The 19,289-nt window shown below is 38.7% G+C and overlaps 1 protein-coding gene across 2 annotated transcripts in view; it reads left to right on the forward strand.

Moving 5' to 3' along the window:
• Positions 1-19,289, forward strand: part of LOC122798485 (fibrillin-2-like) — a 1,115,712-nt gene that overhangs the window by 131,805 nt on the left and 964,618 nt on the right. For both annotated transcript variants that reach the window (XM_044067451.1, XM_044067452.1), the window contains exon 6: positions 10,241-10,381. In XM_044067451.1, coding sequence (XP_043923386.1) covers positions 10,241-10,381 — 141 coding nt within the window. The remainder of the gene's footprint in view (positions 1-10,240; positions 10,382-19,289) is intronic.

A 19,289-nucleotide genomic window follows, 5' to 3' on the forward strand; every position in this document is an offset into this window, starting at 1 on the left:
ATGGGATCATTGGAGGTTACTAGGCTAATGGCCCTGGGGCTCTTACAAGCCTAGCCAAGAATTTATCCCCAAAAAGAAACCTCAGCACCTGTTTCCAGTGTCAGTGAGGGACACAGGTAGAACCCTTGGGACAAATTTGTGGTTTCCCATCCACTCATCAAGGTTGCACTTGAAGAGGGTCAACAAGGTGCTCTGCTTGATGTGTATGGGAAGTCTATTCCAGAGACTGGGCAGCCTCTGAGAGACACACCTGTCTCTCAAGCAGTTTTTTGTTGATGTAGCATATTAGATTCAGGCCTTTTGCACGGGTAATGCATGAGGAGTTAGACTTATGGATATGGAGCATCTCTAGTAGGGCAAGGTCCAAGATTGCCTTGTAGGCAAGATACAGATCACCCTTGAGAAATCTGTATGATACCAAGTAGAGTGATAGAGATTTGAGCCTGTCCACATAGGACAGGTGTTGGAGGCCATGGATTCTCTTTCTGAGGTATTTCAGTGGCCTTTCCAGTTGATGCAGATGTTTGGAGCGGTACATACCAAACTGGGAGTTGTACTCAATTATTGGTCTAATGAGGGAAGAGTATTAAACCAATAATTGAACTCCTAATATTTCTAGCCTTCCTATATACAAAAGTTGGTGCTTCACCCAAAATGTCTACAAGTTGTGGGCTTTCTATTATCATGGCTCAGTTCTTCTTGATAATATTCTTGATACAATGAAAATCCATAGTATATGTCAGTAAGCAGCTGGATTTTGACTTATTGTCCACAAATTTCTTAAAAATTCTTCCAATGGGTCAGTTTTGTGTAGGTTCACTGTTATTTTCGATGATTGGTTCAAAAATGTTTCTTAAGATTTGGTTCTCATACCCCCTTGCTAAGAAATCATTTTGGAAATTGTTAAGGTTTCTCAAAAAAGGTTACATCTTTGTCATTATTCTAGCTAACCTATATCCCTGGAACTTAACCATATTATATTTTATCTTGGTGGAATGCAGACTTTTACTGTGGAGTAAAAGGTTCACTTTTGCCAGATTTTGGTAAAGATCAGTGGAAATTCTGCTGTCGTTAATGTCCTTGGAAATTAGCATGTCGAAGAACGTGGTTGAGCTGGAACTGTGGGAGGAGGTGAAACACAGGATGGTAGTAGTTAGATTGAGGTACCTGATAAACATTTTATAATATAAGACTTGGATATACTAGAATTCTCTATGTTACATAACAAAAGTACTAAACCAAATCTGTATTAACATTTAAACATTCAGTATTCTAAGGAACAAGCAATGCACCTTGAAAGTTTTGACATAAAAATAAATAATAAATATAGAGTCTGTCGTCTTTTTAAAAAATGCTAACATGTTAAGTAGATTAAGAAATGGGTGTCCTATCTCTTCAATTAAACACTTCTGTTTACAATGTACATGAAACCTGAGTAAATAATGAAAAATCAGTTAAAACAAATACTAAAAAACCTAACATGTTTTATACAGAATGAAGTGCATAAAAAACATCAAACTTAATTAACATAACAGGAGTTAAAATAAAGCAATCTAATTTATAAGCTTCCCACTGTGTTGAAAAGGTGATTGGCATTACAGTCATGTGATACTGGCTTTTGCTTCAATCTTACACAGCTGTAACCTATACGTACCTTCCTTCAAATGCTGATTTATGCACAGAACTATGATTTGTGTCCTTAGATTTAGCTTTAATTCTCTTAGGTTTGCTGAAACTAATCCTATACAAAGTTCACTTATCAAACTATATGGAATCTAGTACCTCATGAACTTGTATTCTGAAAAATAAGAAACTCTTTCTCTTCTTGATACTCTGTTATGATTTTTAAAAGCTAGTACTTTGATTTTTAATGCTTAGAAGTTGAGAGGTGTCAGCCAACATTCATTTCCAGCTCAAGATTTGGCCAAAAGAAAATACCTCAAGTTGCTGACAAAGTGATTCAAAAAATTAGATATCTTTTATAACGATGGCATAATTGTAGTCCATGCTGGAGTTAACATGTATGAACAGTATGTCTTTCACAGGGAGAAGATGATTAACAGTCTTACTTGCTTTGCCAAGAATAGTCTACATCTCTCATTTAAGGGCTTTCAAATAGTGGCCAAAGCCTTTGCTACACCCACCCTTTCTGTGTTTTAGGCAGAGTTGATCCAATGAACATCCTAACCTAACCAACAAATCATAAATTTGACAACATCAAGATGGACCTTCTCAATGCCAGGTGGCTTAATAACAAAACTGCACAATCTGGAGGCACTCTTGCTTCTGTGATGAGTCCATGCGTGTTTAGTGACTGAGACATGGTTCAAATGTAATAAGAGTACCCCCTGTGTACCTGGGTTCTATGCCTATCCTGACTTCCAGCCCACTGGTAATGGCAGTAGTGCCTCAGTTTTCATCAGAAATTTCGCTCCTTCCAAAGTGATACCCAATGACCTTGCTAATGAGCTCATTCAACTCCAGCTTAAACAACATAAGTCAAATTTTCAACTTATAGCTTGTTACTGGTCCCCGTCCATGACCCCACAGGATTATGAAAAGTTCCTGGCATTCTTAGAAAATATCATTATTAGAGATAGACCTCTAATACTGTGTGACTTCAACTACCCTTCCATAGACTGGAGTACTTATAATTATAATGTTGGATAGTCACAATATTTGTTAGACTGTTGAATGAGAATACCCTGGATCTAATTGCTGATAACTCCACCAGGAGCAGAAATATCCTGGACCTAGTTCTCACAATCTTAACTTCAGCCTACTCCCTGTCCATGGCTGGTCCCCTCAGTTGTTAAATCTGACCACCAACTAGTTTTCTTTACCCTCAGAACATCCTCTACTCTGGTTACCAATACCACCATATTTAGAGACGTCATAGAAACTTTAACAATTGTACAATGAAATTGCAAATTTCTCTCATGCTACCCCCCACCCAAAAAAAAGGGATCCAGGATATATGGCAATCAATGCCAAGGATCTTTGTGCTCATTCAGATAAATACATTGATAGGGCTTTTCCAACCAGAACCAAAAACAAAGGCAGATTTAATAACAAACCTCCCCTGGTAGTCAGTAGATTAAATAAACTTTACAACTGAAGAAAGAAACTTTTTAGACTACTATGTAAGGGCTGAACTCCTCATCCCTGTGAGGATATGAAATGCTTCACCAAGAAATTGAATCCAGCTACTAAGATCAGCAAAGCCTGCCATGAATGTAGGCTAGCTTCTTTGGCTAAGGATAAATAAGTCTTTATTCGGCTATAGTAGAAAACCAAGGAATAATTCATATCACTGCTAGGAACTTATCTATGTTGGTTTCCCCTATTTAAATTGCCAGCATATTGGCCAAGAATATTGTTGCAAATTACTTCCACAAAATGAACAACCCTACCCCAAAGATACCCAAGTCAGTCCCTTCATTGTCCCCAGTGATCATATCATTAAACTGCTCTCAAGGCAGCATGCCTGGTTGTCTTACATACAGTGTGACCCTTGCTGAGCACCTCCTTAAGATGTTCAACCTAAGCCTTGCCACAGGCTATGTTGTCAGTCAACGGTACACTGTAGTGATAATGACCCTTCATAAGAGTGGCCCCATCACTGAAGCAGGGAAATGCAGACTCATTAGCCTTACTAGTCATGTCTGCATGACCTCATAACCCAGGATAGTAAGACCTCCATCAGGCTTGATCTGCAACAATACAGATTTGGTAAGGGCAGGTCATGCCTCCTCAATCTTGTGAACTTTGAAAAGGTCACACAGGTCATAGACAATGGTCACACTGTCCATGCTGCCAACCTAGACTTAGCAAAGCATTGGATGCCATACCACAATACCTGATTGTAAAGAAGCTAATAGCCTTACATAGAAATCATTGTGTTGCAAGATGGATTATAACTGACTCAAGGAAAGAACACATGTTGTCAGGATTGGTGATACTCCCTTACTTAAGGAAAAGGTGACAGTGATGTTTCACAGGGGTCCATTTTTGAGCCCCCTCCTTTTTTAGTATTAATTTCTGTGCTCTCAGCACTTCTAGCAGGAATTTTCGACTGTTTAAGTTTGTATATGATTGAAAGTTGGGTGTAGTTCTCAAATCAACAAACTTTATAATTTCTCTTTAAATGGAACTATGGCGTGTTGACACCTGGTGCACCGAGGATGAGCTCAAACTAAATGCTAAAAAAATGCATTATCATTTCCTTCAGAAAACAATAAATTGCTGCCACCTTCTGCATCAAAGATACCACACTTTCTCCAAAGAGTCTGTCGTCAGTGACATTGGCAGCTGGGTAGAAGGCACCCTCTCCTTTGATCACCGCATAGTGACAATAGTCAGCAAGTCCTGTATATCAGAACTATTCACCAAGGGTATCTTTTCCAAAGCAAAAGAAGTTTAATGATCACCTTTACTCTTCCCTGACAAGACCCAGTATAAAATATAATGCTCACATTGGCATGTATTTCATTAGGCATATCAAAAATTTGAGAGAGAGCAGAGGTTCCAAACAAAAAGAATCTCAGGACTCAAAAATCTTGGCTATCAGCAATGGCTGGAATCAATTTCCATGTACTTAGTGTCCTACAGACTCCTGAAGGGAGACCTGTGCCTTGCCTTCTATGTACTTACGAAACTCAGTATCAGACATCTCCTTTTTCTCTGTGTCAAATAGCACAGCCAGTACTAGAACAAGAGAACTCGATCTACATCATGGAATAAATTAAACAGTTTAGCACCCAATATATCCCCTTACTCTGGAAGAGACTCACCTTCTATGTCAAGCAGTGCAATTCCCTGTTGGCCTTCATACATAGCATAGATGGATGTGTACCCTAAAGGGTTCTACTTCTAAATGCAATATTAACACTAGACTGAACTACAGACGATAGAGACCAAAAACCCTAAAAAACAACTCCCTGAAACTTTAAAAGAACAAATCCCATAATACAGAATACAGCACAGTAAAGAGTAAGTTCCTACCTACCACCGATGCAAACAACATACTATTTATTATTTCCTATGCTTTTGCAGGGCCCCTGCACCCCACTCCCCCCATAAGTTATATATACAAACTCCGAAGTCGTACTACATTGAGGAAAACATGCTTTAAAAAAATCAGTTAGAGCTCTACCCTTAATTTTCCTTGTACGTTTCTACTTACAGCACCAATAGGTTTCCACTTCACATTCCTTCCTGGATAGTATACATACCCTTCAATCATCACCACTTATTTTACTTTTTGAAATGTAGTTGTTCCATAATTTTGACCCATGACTCCAGGTGCTTGGAACCTAACATCCACCATATTGCATTTCAGTATGCATTACAAAGTCTTAAAGTCATACCTTCTTATTTAAAAAATTAAACTTAAGGTACTAGCTGTCTTTTGAAATCGTGACACTTGACTTGATTCATATGATTCTTATCATTTAAGAGAGCGGTAATAAATAAATAACTGGGAAAATAATAGCAAAACTCTAGAGAAGCTTAATAAATAACATTAAAACTGTTTACATTCAATCTATTTGTAACCGAAACATTCATAAGATTTGCATAATAGCCAAATGATTAATCCCATGTATTAGTGCTTCAGACAAATTAAAGATTAAATTCCCTATTTAGTATAAGCACATAGGTGTGTGTGTGTAACTCATATGAAATGGAGGTACAGTAGTCCTACTAAAGCATGAGTATCTATAGCCTCTTTGATTGGGGGATGGTATAATGGTTGAGCTGCCTGACTCTCAGACACAAGGTACAGTGTTTGATTCTCAACTTTGGGAGGGAAATTGGCTAGGCTTAGAATGGCCTATTAAGGCAGTTAGCCTAGTAATGAGCTATGAACTTCTGCTTCATCCAACTGATGTTTCTTTTCCTCATTTTCCCACAGGTATTAAGTTTTGGCATGACATCTGCTGTTCAACAATCCTAATCAAAATCTTCTCAGTCTTTTGAAAAATAATTATACCATTGGTCTTTGTGATTTCTACTGATGTCCTGAAGAATGATATTACTGTTTCCTGAAGGCATGCCTCTGCTATACATTCTCTCCAGGCTTTCTCTTGATGTTGATAAACCTTTTTTTCCTTTGGTTTTGCAGGCATGTAGTCATTTTTAAACTAATTAGATAGTTCAGGAGAGGAACATTCCTTCCTATTATCTGTTCTGCTCTATGTGCAGTCCTGGTTTATTCTTTTCCTGTGAAGCTGCCTTTGAGATGAAGCAAAATATTTTCTATGTCTTCTTCAAATTCCATCTCTCTAGTCCTTCAGATGAGACCTTAAACTGAGGTCCCATCTGCCTGCCTTAGTTGGTGGTAACTCAGGTGGTTGTAGAAGATTCCACAGCACTTATTGAAAAGAAGTAGGGGAAATTCCCCAGAGCCCTGGCAAAATATAATCTAGTCAGTATGAATACTACATCTGGCTCCACTGAAAAGAGACCATTGGCCTAGTGGGACTAACGTAGTGAAGAAATGTAAGAAAAAAATATATAATAAAAACAAACTTTAGTCTTGGTCCTCTGAGTTTCTTCCTTCTGTGAGGCATTATTGCTGTAAATGCAGGTTCTCAGAAATTCTTTAGCAATTTTTTTTTATTTCAAATGTTTTGATTGAAAAGAAAATACTTTATAATATGTTAACAATAAATGAACAAAAGCAACATTTTGGGAAATGAGAAAGCATGTCAACTACTTACATAATTTACAAAGGCCTGAAAAAAGTCATAAATGTTACCAACATTTAAACGAAAAAATGTAAAAGACAATCAAATGATAATTCAAACAAGGTTAAAGTCTGTTCGGTAAGTCTCAATAAGAAATAAAACCTTTATCCAAGAGTTATTAGTGAAACTCTTCAGATATATTATTCGGTATTCTGGTTTCTTTGATTATCATTTCTTTTAATAGAGACAAGAAATATTCAAATCCTGGAGAGAGTGGAGATCCATTTTCTTGTGATACATTTCCTGGATATTGCTAGAATTGTCCATAAGAGATAAGAATTGGATTTGTTCATATTATAAGCTTCATTAAGATTAAAAAATATATTGTTCTGGTTAGAGAGACATTATCTGTAACTAAAGCTGAAAGGAATACTCCAATGTCTTTCCAAAAATGCCTTAAATTAGGGCAGTCATAAAAATATGGAACCGATCTGCATTACAAGGTGTTAAACATCTCCATCAAATGATATCAGATTTTCTAAAATTTTTAGCAACTTGTGTTGACTTTAAAGAAGATGTCTGACCTGACCAAGTTCCACTTAAAACATCAAGATATGCAAAACGGGTTAATGTTCCACATTTATATGAGTAAAGCTGCTGTCCTACCTGAAATATTTATTTAAAAAGTCTTCAAAAAGTTTGACTGTAAAGCTATTCCTGTCTTATTCCTTTGTTTTAGTTTGGTTAGAATGCAGCAACATTGCAAGTTATTTTGACACCTTCTTATCTCCCAACTTTCTTACCACTATGTGAATTCTTTCATGTCCACTATTACATTCCTTTGGCAAATGTAACACATTCAGAACTTTTTTTTAATGAAAAATAAAACTTCATCATCTTTTTCCCTGCACTGCATTACTGTCCCAGTTGATGACTTTCAGATACCTCACTTAGTAATGTGACGCAGAAGGTGGTTTTAAGACATTGTCAGAGTCTGTGAAGTTTGATAAGTATTGTGTGTGATATTTTGGCTGTGTACTAGTTTGTTCCAGAATATATGCAGAAATAACTGCCTCATAGAGCAGGTACTTTAAAAGTTTTATTTCTGAAATGTTATGTCCCATTACCTAATTTATTATTATTATTGTTGTTATTGTTGTTATTATTTTTATTTGTTTATTTATTTACTTATTTATTTATTTATTAGCATTTGGTTTCTTTATGTGCCAACATTCAACTGCTTAACCATCATTTGGGGGAAGGACTGATTGCAAAGTCAAGGAGCATAAAAAAATTAATTGTCCATAGTATGTGAAAATATTTGGCTACTAAAAGAGAAAATTCATCATAGCTCCTTTCACTTTTTGTTGTGGCCCAAAAGCAAGACGGTTGTATTTTTAGAAGATACTGAATTTTAAGTACTTTTTTGAAAATGTCCTGAGATGTTTCTTGTTTAGAGATGACTAAGTAATCAGTCTGCAACATGACTTGCAGATGACAGCAATCCAGAGCTCAAGGGCAAGTACAAAAAATGACTCTTGCTTATCCATGATTAGAATGTTCTAGTGTATGAGTATATGAACCAGCACAAGTACCATCTTCAAAGGTCCACTCTGTGAGGCCATTTTTCAAGCAGGTTATGTGTCCCTCTGTAATAACAAAGCTTTAAGACATTTGTTTTGGTGAGAGTGATTTACAACCTCATCAGCTCTGGGTTTTTCTTTCTTTAAATTTCTTTTTGTCCCCTTGGACATCATTTTACCTGTCAGCCCCCAGTGCCCCACGTCCATGCCGGGTATACCATCCATCCTCCTATTCCCCTTGACTTATGCTGTGAACTGTATCAACCATAACTTCTATGGCAAGTCTCTTCAGTGACTATGTAGTAAAAAAATTAACATTCTGTTCCTGAAACCATGACAGATGCTGCATACTCTTGTATATGCTTTGGATGTAATTAATGTGACTAGTCGGTATATGAATCAGGCTGGTTTATATTTTTGTAAATTCAGTTGCTTGCATTACCTCAGTTAATGCAGTCCTGTGTGGATTATGACACTCGTGGTTAGAAAACAAATAACTAAACAGTGCGATACTGGTAAATAAATATTTTAATACTTGTAATATTCTGTACATTAGATAAGCAAAAATGAGCCCCTCATATATACTTATATAAATATAAATATGTAGTGTGTGCAACTGTCTGTAAGAATAATACAGCACTAGATGATATGTGTATGTGTCCTCGTATGTATGTAGTTATGGGTGCATATCCTTGCAAATGCATATGACAATGATGAACACATTCTTCACAGAGCTTTTTTAACTCCACATAAAGTGGCTTTAATATATAACTATGGGAAAATTAATTTTTGGAGGTGTAACAAAGTCTGTAACAAAGATTGGTTTTATATGATATTAGATTTTGAAATAGTAACTCCTTTTTGGGTTGAATTCAGAAATGTTGCCTAAGCTTTGTGGACAGATAATTGTATCAATTCTAACTCCTTGCTCTTATTTAATGGTCTAGTTCCAGATCCTGTTCCTAGGGTGCAAGTGTTTCTCCTTTGGTCCATTTTAGTTATAGCAAGAAAAATAGTCAGAAAGAACCTTTAAATGTAAAACTACTCTTTCTTTCACTGAATTCGTTAATTTAGCAAAAAATGTCTGTAAAAAAGAATTTTCAACTGCCAAAATAAGAACTTCAAATATTGCTCATTAGATTGATACATTTTAATGATTTAATTTTCTATGTTTGATTTTGTTGACATCTGTAAATAGTTATATTTTTGTTCTATTTATCTTTAAATAACTTCTTTGTTCAATCTTTGTTTTAAAATTAATAAAAAGTTGTTTAAAAAAATGATGAACACATCACTGTCTGTGATGTATACAGGACAGTTTTCAGTACCCCCTAGGAGGACCACATTCCTCTTTGTGGACAGACTTTAATAGTCTTTTATGCCTCTGTCATAAACCACAGTCAGTTTTATTATAAGGTTATCTGAATGCATAACCCAGGTGGCTTAAGCTCCAGGCACCAGGACTGTTCATGAATGATTGTATTTTTTTTGTTTGTAAAATATTTGTTTTTACAACTAAAACTAAACTGATTTTGAGAGTAGCATATCTAATATTTAAAAGTTGTTATCCATGATAATATTATGCACATTTTTTTACTCATATTTAAGATTTGTTTTCTCTTATTATTTCCACTAAAAATAAAACAAAAATAAAACAAATGGTCTTCCGATAGAGGCTATCCATTGAAAAATTATTTTTTAAATTTTTAAACAGGATTAAGCACTTTCATCTCACATCCAGAGACTTCATCGGAATGATGTGAGATGAAAGCGCTTAATCCTGTTTGTTGTGTTATGTTACAATAAATGTACCTGAAGCGAATAGCTGAAACGTTTCATTTTTCAACGGACAGCCTCTATCGGAAGACCATTTGTTTTATTTTTGGTGGAAATTGTACTTTTGTGGATTCTCTTATTATTTATCAGCATAAAATAATACTTAGTCACATGTGATTTCTTCTTTTTTAGATGTGGATGAATGTCAGCTAGTCCAGATAACAGGACTACAGACTTGCCCAGCACATTCTCTCTGTCAGAACACTCTTGGGTCCTTCCTTTGCTCTTGTGATGTGGGATTTGTATTGTCACTGGATGGGAAGACTTGCTTAGGTAATATCTAGGATGTAAATACTTTTTAAACACTGTTAGTGATACTGTATTGTTTTCCAGTTCACTTACCCAGAATGTATTTAAGCTCGTCTGATCAATGATATAACATGCCATGTTTATATCTGGGTGTATTACTAGGCCCTTTAATATAAAATAAATAATTAAATATTTTTTTTATTTTCCACATATTTTAGAACTTTTTAGAGCTGTAATTTTCACATTTCTGTTACTTTATTGTATTATATAATTAAGTACTAAGGAGTTCAAAATTTACAAATATACAAAAATATTATTGTGTCTGTAAAACCTAAGATCATCTACATTTTAAGCAAAAGTTACAGATGTGAAAACAAAGAGAAGTCCTACTTTATGATATCTGTATATAAAAGCAGAACAAGGTCCTGCATTCAGAGAAAGTGCAAAAAAAAAAGAAAAAAAAAACTTGCATACAAATCCAGAAAATAATGTCTGCCACAAAATGCACTGTGAAATTGAAACATATTAATATTATTTTATGAAGATCATTGGAGACACACACACACGCACACACACACACACACACACACACACACACACACACACACACACACACACACACACACACACACACACACACACAAACTCAGACAGACATACACACCACCACACATACCCACACATACACACATTCAGAATTCAGAAAGGCTTACTGCAATGTGGAAGCCTTAACTCAAAAGGTTTTCACATCTAAGTATGCCTTTCCCTATTTAGGCACTACTCTGCTCTTTCACTATGGTTTCCCCTAAAGGAGGCCACAGTGCAGAAAGCAGTGCTGCTGGGGAAGCCATGTGGTAATGCAGCAGTCCAAGGGAGCAGCCAATGCTAATTAGCCATGTGTTCTGCCCCAGTAATTGCTGTGGCTCCAGATTAAATTGGCAGAGGGATTCAGAGAAACATTCTGCCAATTTATGTTTTTTTTGGAGGAAGAAGTGAACAGCATCTTTCAGGTTCATAGGCAGTTACTAAGAATGCAGTCCAAAAGACCATTAATTTGCCCAGCCCAAATTCCCAATTGCTCCAAAGTACTGTCTGGATAAGTGACTTACTCAAGGTTGTACAGTAGGAAAATGAAGGATAAGGGAAATTAAACCCTGTAACAAAAGAAGTATCTCATTTACAGCTCATAGCCCTTATCCTCTTTGCTAACTGTCTGACATCATTCACTCATTCATTGTATGGGAGTAGTTGTGTCTCATACAGTGACTACATGGAAGTATAATGAAGCCATGTGTGTGTGTGTGTGTGTGTGTGTGTGTGTGTGTGTGTGTGTGTGTGTGTGTGTGTGTGTGTGTGTGTGTGTGTGTGTGTTTGTTGTCACACTACAGGAAATAAGTATGGGATGCTGACTCTGTATTTCTATCAATCAGTATATGTGTGTATATGTGTGTGTATGTGTGTGTGTGTGTGTGTGTGTGTGTGTGTGTGTGTGTGTGTGTGTGTGTGTGTGTGTGTGTGTGTGTATGTATATGTATATACATATATATATATATATATATATATATATATATATATATATATATATATATATATATATATATATATATATATATATATAGTTACAGTCTAAAACATTGAACATTCATATGAGCAAATAGTTTTATTTTTTCAGGCTGTAAATAACAACAAATGCTCATATGAGTGTTGCTTTCAGTGGAGTTTTTGCTCTCTGCCTTTTGTATGGAATCGTGTTGCAGTGGGGTAAGGGAATTTTCCTCTATTCCACTGTTATGCAGCTTCGGAGTTGATATGTGGGTTGCAAAAAAAAATTATTTTGTTATTTTCTATCAATTTAGATTTGATCCAAAATTATCATTCTTTTGATGATTGGCATTTGGAATGTTTGGTGTTTGATGATATATGTGTGTATATATATATATATATATATATATATATATATATATATATATATATATATATATATATATGTGTATGTGTGTATGTGTAGGGCACCCATGCTACTGCAATGCATTGGCCAGTAGGGAGAATGCTAGTGCAGTCAGGTCTAACAGTGCATTGTTTGATACAGAGACTCCATAATTATCATATCCCTGACTTGGAAATTCACTCTCTCATGCTACTTGACCAACCCGCATTGGCCAATTAGGGTGGGAAGAGAGAATCCCTTTGAATCCAGGAGATTGTTTATTCTGTTCAGTTAGTAGTCTTTTTGTTGTGCAGTTTTATTAAAGAATAACCAGTGTCAATGTACTATTATCTCTTTAAATATTCAAGTAAGGAATTAAGAAGAGTGTGTCAAGTAACAATCTATGGAAAGCCTGCATATACTATGCATTTGCAGTTTATGTATGTCCAGGTACAAATCTGAGTTATAATGTTATTCATCAACAGATCTTATTAACAGTGTTCAGGCTCAACATTTTATAAACTGAGTTCTTAAAATGTAAGTCCAGATTTGTGCTTTATAACTGGATTGACTCTCCAAACTATTCTCTATAGCTCTCTTGTGGCAATGTCTTATAGAATAGTCCAATCAAGCTTTACATTTATTCTAAATGAGACTTCTATTTTGACAAAATGAGTTTTTTCCACAGGGTAATATACCTACATGAATAAAATAAGCATAATGTTTGGTGAATTTTTTCAGTTTTCATGATCTTGGTTACATCTTGTTAGTGAACTTTAAGTGGCTTCCTAAATGTGGAAGTCCAAGGTAACTTTAGGAATCCAGAAGAACAAGGTGAACCATAACTTAAAGAATCCAGAAGGCCATGGTGCAGGGTAATTTAAGGAATGCAGATAGTCAAGGTGCAGGTAAATTAAGGAATGCAGATGGTGTACACAGAGGTACTCACTAAAAGTCTATAAAAATAATGGAGACCTCCCAAAAGCTCACCACCCACTCTCACTAAACAAAAAGAAACCACAACACATATGAACACACACATCCATGTCTCAACAAATAAGCCCCTAAGGCAAAACACATCAAATGTCTTGGTCATAGTCGACTCCATAGTGAGGCACAAATGTCCCTCTCACCAGACTGGGCAAGGAAAAAGTCATGGTCCGCTGCCTATCAGGTGCTAGAATCCAACAAAACATGCATGCACTCAAGTCACTCAACAACAAGTACCGTTATGACTCTGTCATAGTCCATGCTGGAGTGAATGACTTGAGATGTACCTCTCTAGACTATGTGAAGGGAGACTGTCTGATTATGTGTCCCAGACAGGTATGTCCCTAGCCCTAAGCAGTATCCTACCCTTACCCAGGATGTTGCCGCAATATGAACAAAAAATGATTGACCAACAATTGGCTTAGCTTCTGGTGTCAGTCCAATTATATCCAGTATCTTTCATTCTGGGAGAATATGGTAGACAGAACTTGCAACTTTGCTAGAGATGGTCTGTACTTGACCCCCTTAGGCTTTTAGATACTTGCAAAGGCTCTTGCCTCCCTCATAGTGCCTTTTTTAGGCAGTGTCAAAACAGCAAATTTTCCATGTAACAAAATCTAATCGAGACACACTCAGGGTCATATTGCTTAATTCTAGGAGTTTAAGCACAAAACTGCACTCCCTGGAAGCACTTCTCACCTTGGAGGATGCTGACATCTGTGCAGTTACAGATACATAGTTGAAGGTTGCTGAAAGCACCCTGGCCATGCAAGGCTACAATGCCTTTCACACATTCAGACCTCAAAATGCGAATAAAGGAACCAAAGGTGGAGGTGTGTCCATCTTCATTAAAACCAAATGCATTTCGAGACTGGTCAAACAGCATGACTATCTAGAACTACTCCATGTCCATTTAACTGTAGGGAAAGTACCATACCACATCATTGCTACCTATAGATCCCCCACCATGAACCAGGATAAGCACACCACCTACCTCAATTTACTGGAATCCCTCGCCATATAGTCCAACACCTTAGTCATGGGAGATTTCAACTATTCTTCCATAGACTAGGGGACATACATGAGTAAAAACACACTCACCCAGAGGTTCCTGGACTTTGTTAACACAAATGCTCTGGAACAGATAGTCTACACCTCTCCTAGGGACTCTAATGTTCTGGACATAGTACTCACCAACATGGGGGGGGGGTCACTGTACTTCCCCATGTGTGATGCCCTCCTTGGTTAGGACAGACCTCAGATCAGTCTTGTTTTTAGTATCTTCTGGAACTAACACCCTCACAGGAACAAAAATTATAAAAAAACTTTACCAAAGCTAACTACAGCCTATTAAGCAATGGTATAAAAAGCTTCATACCTCCCACAATCATAGACACTAATGATCACTATGCAGAAGTGTACGCAAATGCCCTGTACAAACACTTAAGTGACTGCTTAAACTCTGCTGTACCTGACTGGATCAAAACCAGGTCTTCCCATAAAAACAGGCCACAGTGGTGGACATAAAGTATAAACAAGAGGAAGAAACTGTGTCCAAAAGCAAGAGGGATATCATTTTGCAGAGGAAGAGTTCCCTCGAAAGCCTAGAGAAGAAAATTAGAAATGTAGAACTCTTGTAAAGTCTTCTAAAGAAAATTAAGAAACTAAAATCAAATCCTTAGCCAGGGATAATTATAAAACATTGTTTAACTATGTCCAGAGTTTAAAAGGGAATGCCCAGCTATGTGCTGAACTAGTTGTAGATGGGATCATTCATACTATACTGGAAGATATCAGCAACCTGCTAGCTGACAGATTCAGCACAGACTTAACCCCCTATCCCCATCTACCATATCCCTAGTGTCTCTAGAGAGCAGGTCAAAGTACTTCGTGTTTCACTGTTCAAGTCATCACCTGTGGATTATCCCTGCTATGGTAGCCCTTGGCCAGCCCGAATAACAGAGTCAATGTTTTTCTGTGTTGGCTGTGGTCCCTTGTGACTGACGTCAGGTCATCAGTGCTATAAAGCAAGGCAGCTGATGCCATTACATCAGTCTTTCTTACCGTGGAGCCCGTAGCAGAAGCATTTCACAAGTGTGCCGGTCATTCGCTACCAGAGCTCGAATTACAGTTGAAAACATCTAAAGCTAAGTACCCCAATGGGGATCCTTTTTTCTTGCACTGACCAATGCCCAAAAAAGTTAACAGTTGTCTCACCTGTGGAAAGCAGATCCCACACCGAGACTTCCATTCATACTGCGTCACTAGTTTAGGCCCCGACCACAACGTCCCCTGTTGCCATTTCTGTGCCCTCTTTAATGCGACAACCATTCATCATAGAGCTCTCATTGTAGACAGGTATTTTAGTCTTCCATCTTCGCATTCTGAAATGGCATCCATCAGCCAGCAATCCATAGATGTTCCAAAAAAACACAGAGATAAAGATAGAGACAGACCACAGAAGGCTAAGCCTTCCGATGACGCTACCACTAAGCAGGTCATCAGTTCTCTGGAATTCAGTGAGGCTCTTTCACAGCCCCTGATGCCCAATATGATATCTATGCAGGCCTCTACCAAGACCCTTTCAGAGTCTGGTATGCCGCAGAAATCCTCTTTGTCTTCTGAGCCTTTGGTTGTCTCTGCTTAGGTTGGGTCCAAAGCCACAACGCAGGCACCGGCTTCCAAGAAGGCCTTTCGCACTACCAATTCTAAACAAAAAATTATGTCTCATCTGACTACCATTTCTCTCAGACCAATGGATACTCTTAGATGTAGAAGTCAGTCCACTCCTAGAAAGTCTACCTCTAGTGACAATCTTAAAACTGCTCCACCACCCCAAGCCCAAATGCTTAAAATGGCAGAGGACCTCATCACTCTTATCAGGGGATGTCAGGCCACAACTTCTAAAATGAAAAGAGACCCTTTTTCTGAAATACTTACAGAACACGATTCTGAGGAGTCTGATTATTCAGATTTTGAAGAGGAACAGCTACCTCTGACTGCTTATGAGGATTCAGATGCAAAGGAATCCATTCCTTCTGCCTCCCCACCAGAAGACCTTTCCTTTTGGGAAATCCTTCACACCCTCAGGGAAACATTTCCACTGGGAATCTCAGGATTTCCCTCAGTCTAAGAAAAAACTGAGAGTTTCTAGACTTGCTCCACCATAGACCTGTGGCCATCCCCCCTATCTTAGAAGTGGTGGGGGATGTTTTCCATGAATCCAGCTTAGCCCCTAATGCCCTTCACCTGCTCCCAGTAAACCTGACTGGTTTTATAACAGAGTACCAGATTCTCACAAATACCTCTACAGAAATCCTGCCGCAGACTCTGAGGTTATTACACAGGGATCTAAAGGAGCTAAGGCTAGTTCTGCAAATAATCCTATTCTTTCTGACAAGGATTCCAGAGCTCTGGACAGATGGGGTAACAAAGTATGCACCTCTGCAACCTTAGCTATCGGAGCACTCAACTGTCAGTCCCATATGTTAAAATATCAACAGCACACTTTGGAACTATTAAAGCCAAAAATTTCTACCTTCCCTGACTGTGCCAATTTGAAAGAGTTAGCAGATTTACTGCACTCTACTTGTCAAGTGGCCAGACACTCTTTGCAGTGTGGATATGATGCCCTAGAAGCCTCAAGCAGGGAAGCAGGGTCAGGATCTGTCATTAGGAGACATGCATGGTTGAAGGAACAACCTCTCCCTGATCACGTCAAGTCTAAATTAATTGATGTACCCTTGGATAAGGACCACTTGTTTGGAGTAAAAGCAGAAGAGGTGCTTAAAAAGATGGAAGACAAAGCAAAATCTATGCAAACAGTAAAAGATTTCTTTCAGGTTCCACCTTCTAGGTTCAGCAGTAATTTTCCCTCTGAGCACTGGTCCTTTCCTGCACCTAGCAGATGGGGGCAAGGTAAGCCCCGCAGGGACAGACTACCCAGGCCCCTATCCCAGGGGCAGCAGAGAACCAAACAGTGGACCACGTCCGTCCCAAAGGCAGGGAGTTCTAAGCCATCCTTCTATGGCAAAAATTCTCAATGACTCCCTCTGCCCTCCTTTCACTCACTAAAAGCTAGGAGGAAGGCTTTCCCTCTGCAAAGAAATGTGGCTTTCTGTAACAAAGGACCAATGGGTCTTAAAGATAATTTTTCAGGGATACAAATTCTCTTTCAACGAACTCCCAATTCCAAGAGGGTATCCAGACTTACCTCCAGATCAGTGGACAGAGGCATTGAAACAAGTTCAAACTCTCATATCCCAGGGGGCAGTAGAACATGTTCCCGCAGATCAAACAGGCAAAGGCTTTTATTCCAGACTATTCCTTGTTCCCAGAAAACAGGGCACTCGGTGCCCCATCCTGGATCTAGCCATGCTGAAAACCTCTCTGGTGGTCCCCAAATTCAAAATGCTAACTTTGCAGTAGCTGCTGCCTATGCTGAAAAAAAATGCCTGGTTAGTGACCCTAGACCTAAAAGATGACTATCTCCACATACCCATAAGGGAATCCTGCAGGAAATTCCTGCACTTCAGAGCAGGCTCACAACACTTTCAGTTCTCTGTGCTACCCTTTGGCTTATCTACTGCTCCCAGGGTATTCACCAAATGCTTAACCCCAGCCATAGCATTTTGTAGACAGAGAAATATACAGATTTAACTTTATCTGGACAACTGCCTCATTCAGGCAGAGTACAAAGAAAAGCTGCTCTAGGACCTCCTCTTTGTCAAAACCCTCCTAACTTCCTTAGGGTTCACCATCAATGAGAAGAAATCAAAGCAAACACCCTCCAGGAGGATCATTTTCTTGGGAGCACTGCTGGACACAGCATCCCAAATGGCCTTCCTATCCCCAGAAAAGCAGAGTTTCCTGCCTCTCTACTTTACCTAGCTGGCTTCCAGAAGTCACCTCACTGGGAGGAAGTTCCTGCAGGCTTTGGTGTACATGGCATCTTGCATCCTAGTTCCTCTGGCCAGGCTTCACATGAGAACTTCAGTGGTATCTAAAGAACCTTTGGTGTCAGCACTCTCAGCCTCTAGAGACCTCTCTCTCTGATCCCCTGTATAAGGACTGAGTTTCTCTGGTGGGCAGGGGCCTGTGCCAAGAACAAGGGTCTTCCCTTCATTCTCTGCACTACCAGGCAGACCATCACCCCTGATGCCTCAGACATTGCTTGGGAAGCTCACCTAGCAGGCAGGTGCACCCAAGGCCTTTGGGATGCCCAGCATCTTCCCTTACACATCAACCAGAAGAAGCTTATGGCAGTACAAAAGGCTCTGACATCCTTCAAACCCCATCTCAGGCCAGGGTTTCTCCTTATCAAAGCAGACAACACCACAGTAATGTGGTACATCAACAAACAGGGAGGGACCCAATCTTACCCTCTGTGCAGGCTAGCCATGAACCTCTGGCCGACAGCATCTTCCATGGGGCTGCATTTGATAGTCCAATACCTACCAGGGATCAACAACACCCTGGCAGACCACTTAAGCAGAAACTTACTGGACCCCGATGAATGGCAGCTCCACAAAAAAATCTTTTTTCAAGTCATTCAGGAGTGGGGAATTCTGAAGGTGGATCTCTTTGCTTCACACCTCAACCACCAGTTAAAAAAATTCTGTACCAGGGAGTATCACCACCTAGCGTGGAAGGTGGATGCTTTGATCTTCCCCTGGAACTCCCTCTTTGTGTATGCATTCCCTCCTCTACCTCTTATTCCCAAGGTACTGATCAAGATAAGGGAGGAGAGACCAAAGGCCATCCTCATTGCTCCAGATTGGCCTAGACAACTTTGGTATCCCTTATTGCACAGCCTGACATCACAGCCTCCCAGGCAGCTTCCCCTGATCTAAGACCTTTTGACTCAGGTGAGGTGGGAAATGCAGCACCCAGACTTTCAGACTCTCAAACTGTCAGCATGGCTAATATTCTAAAAGCAAACAAGGGGCCCCTGTTAAGCAAACAGGTCCTAGACATTATCACAGAGGCCAGAAGGCCCAGCACCAGAAAGTCTTA

This window comes from Protopterus annectens, chromosome 3.part1 (genome assembly GCF_019279795.1).
Source record: "Protopterus annectens isolate FY-2018-M chromosome 3.part1, PAN1.0, whole genome shotgun sequence".
NCBI classification, from domain to species: domain Eukaryota; kingdom Metazoa; phylum Chordata; order Ceratodontiformes; family Protopteridae; genus Protopterus; species Protopterus annectens.